This window comes from Propithecus coquereli, unplaced genomic scaffold, assembly GCF_000956105.1.
Source record: "Propithecus coquereli isolate 6110/MARCELLA unplaced genomic scaffold, Pcoq_1.0 Scaffold1109, whole genome shotgun sequence".
Taxonomy (NCBI): Eukaryota; Metazoa; Chordata; class Mammalia; order Primates; family Indriidae; genus Propithecus; species Propithecus coquereli.
Genome location: NW_012135070.1, coordinates 1,437 through 3,764, shown reverse-complemented (window position 1 = coordinate 3,764; position 2,328 = coordinate 1,437). Strand labels below are relative to the sequence as shown.

The 2,328-nt window shown below is 42.2% G+C and overlaps 1 protein-coding gene across 1 annotated transcript in view; it reads right to left on the bottom strand.

Annotated features, from left to right (window-relative positions):
* The window catches only part of LOC105814876 (serpin B3-like), a gene marked incomplete at its 5' end in the record, with an annotated part of 4,350 nt that extends 2,814 nt beyond the window's left edge, over window positions 1–1,536 (bottom strand). Inside the window, 2 exons of the mRNA XM_012650000.1 lie at window positions 529–687; window positions 1,408–1,536. Coding sequence (XP_012505454.1) covers window positions 529–687; window positions 1,408–1,536 — 288 coding nt within the window. The remainder of the gene's footprint in view (window positions 1–528; window positions 688–1,407) is intronic.
* Between the last annotated feature and the right edge of the window lie 792 nt (window positions 1,537–2,328).

The window sequence follows — 2,328 nt, the reverse complement described above, 5'->3', positions numbered from 1 at the left end:
TTTGGCCTGTAATGAGAGTTGGGAGGTAGGATGGATGTTCATAGAATGAAACCTTTGGTAAGTTCTCTACCATGCATGAGAAAGACAGCCGTGACAATCCCTGCAGACCATGTGGGTGTAGGTGTGGTCCATGCAGCTCCAGCTCAGATGGTGAAAAGAGTGGCTTACAGGAGGGCTGCTCATTTCCCAGTTAGCAAAGGAGAAGGGAACACTTTGTAATGTTTTCTCTTAAAGATCCATAGTCAAAAATTGGCTCTGATTTAAAGAAAAGGATGTGATCTTGAAATGGGCCTGTGCAGAGACTTGGGATCCAGAAAGATACAGTCATGTTGGGCCTTGTGCAAACAATTCTCCGGCTGTTTCCACGTAATTGGCTTCCTGTGATTCCCTCTGATTCCCCTTGGCTCCCCCACATTAACGTGGACCGTGTCATCTTCTGTAGTGTCCTCCTGCCTCCTCTCTGCAAATCCATCTCCACACCCCACCCTCAGAACCCCATGCAGTGTCAAGCACAGGGCTCACTCACACAGGATACTCAACAGTGTTTCTATAATGGGCAGTCTTCTTACCATTTGTTTGAGTTTCCACCCAGGAGTTAATCTTCTTTTCACTTTCTTCTGCAGCATTTTTAAAATCGACAGATTCCACACCGGCCAGGTAAAATTCCTTAACATTATCTAAATATTCCTTTGAGATGTGAAGGAATAAAAGAAGGATTAAGGGTAATGTATCAGCAGCTATGCATTAACGTTACCAAATTTAATTATTTATAATTATAGTAAGCTGAATCCAAACCCTGAACAAATACATTATCTCCTGCCCAAGGCTATTTTTGTGCAGCTGCCACGTAGTGCGTGTGAAAGGGTTGCAGGCCGGCATAGACGGAGGTAACTGGAGGTCAATGCCATCCGGCAAACGTCGGGGGCAGAAGAGGCTGTGGTTCGCAAACTCCAAAGCACGTTGCTCTGAAGTAGGTGAATTGCTTCTGATGCTTCTTGCCAGTAATTCCAACAAAGACACTTCTCACCTTCGTGTCTTCCTCAGGCATTCAGTATTTCCTGGTACATCCCCAGCTGTCCCCAGGGACTCGCCCAAGCCTGCCCATTCCAGTAATATCCCATTAGCCTTACATTTTTCACCAACATGTGCACTATATTACTGGTATCTCATGACTCACTGTGCTACTCTGCCTCCTCTTTCCTCATCAGATTATCCTTAAATCCACACTTTCCTGGTGCATTATCAGAGTCGGGGGCGGAGTTGTGGTAATCGAGCTAATGCACCCTGAGTGAATACTCCCCACCTGAGAAGATCAGGCTCATCTTCCTTGCTCCACTACATTAGGCCATTGAGACACACAGGACCCAGGAGGCAGATTAAAGGTTTGGTAGGTCGGGTGAAATTTACCTGAAGGAATTCATAAGTCTTTTCTCCATAGAGTCTGTTGGCAATCTTCAGCTCATATGCATCAGTGGGTTTGTTTAATTCAGTCAGGAGCTTTTGAAATTGGTGATGCACATTTCCTGGCTTTTTATCCTTCAAACATCAAAAAGGAGCTCATTGAATTACCTTATCAATGAAATTACTAAACCCAGGCTAAGTCTGTGATATCAATACCTAAAGGTGGGTGGTCTCAATGATGACCTTCTGTGCCAATTCCCTGATACCTAGTGTATTTTTTACCTCAAATACCCTTCAAAATCTACCTGACATTTAACTTCTTGCAGAAAATTCTTTCTTCTTGCTCTAACATATCCAATGTCTTCTCTTTTGAAGTAAAGATGTAATACCATTCTGCCTCTGGATTGTCCCCTCATTGGTTTAAATGGTTAAGTATAACTTCCCAGCTAAACTCTAAGCTCCGCAAGGGCAAGAACCGTATTTCATTTCCAACAGCCATCATGCATATAATTATGTTGAAGTTTTGATTTTTTAAATATGTTATGACATGAGGCGCTGTTATACCCTTTGATGGTATAATCTTCTAAGACACGTTGACTGTGATTTATGGCTCTTTTTTCATGATGGTCATTCTCTGCATGTAAGAGCAGTGTGTGCCTGGTACTTAGCTAAGGGCTCTACATGGGTAGCTCGAAGTCTTCAGTTCAATTCAGATGAAAACAAGAAAGCTCAGAAAATTAAAAACATCTCTCTAAAGAGACATAAATTAGCAAAGCCAAGGTTTGAACTTAAGCCTGTCTGATTCTAGAATCTTCTATGTTGTAGCTAAGAGTTTTGCACCACTGAGGCTCTAAATCAATATATCTCATAGGTATCATTTCTCAAAATATACTTGGAATTTTGCTTATTCTTCTTGATCTCATTGAT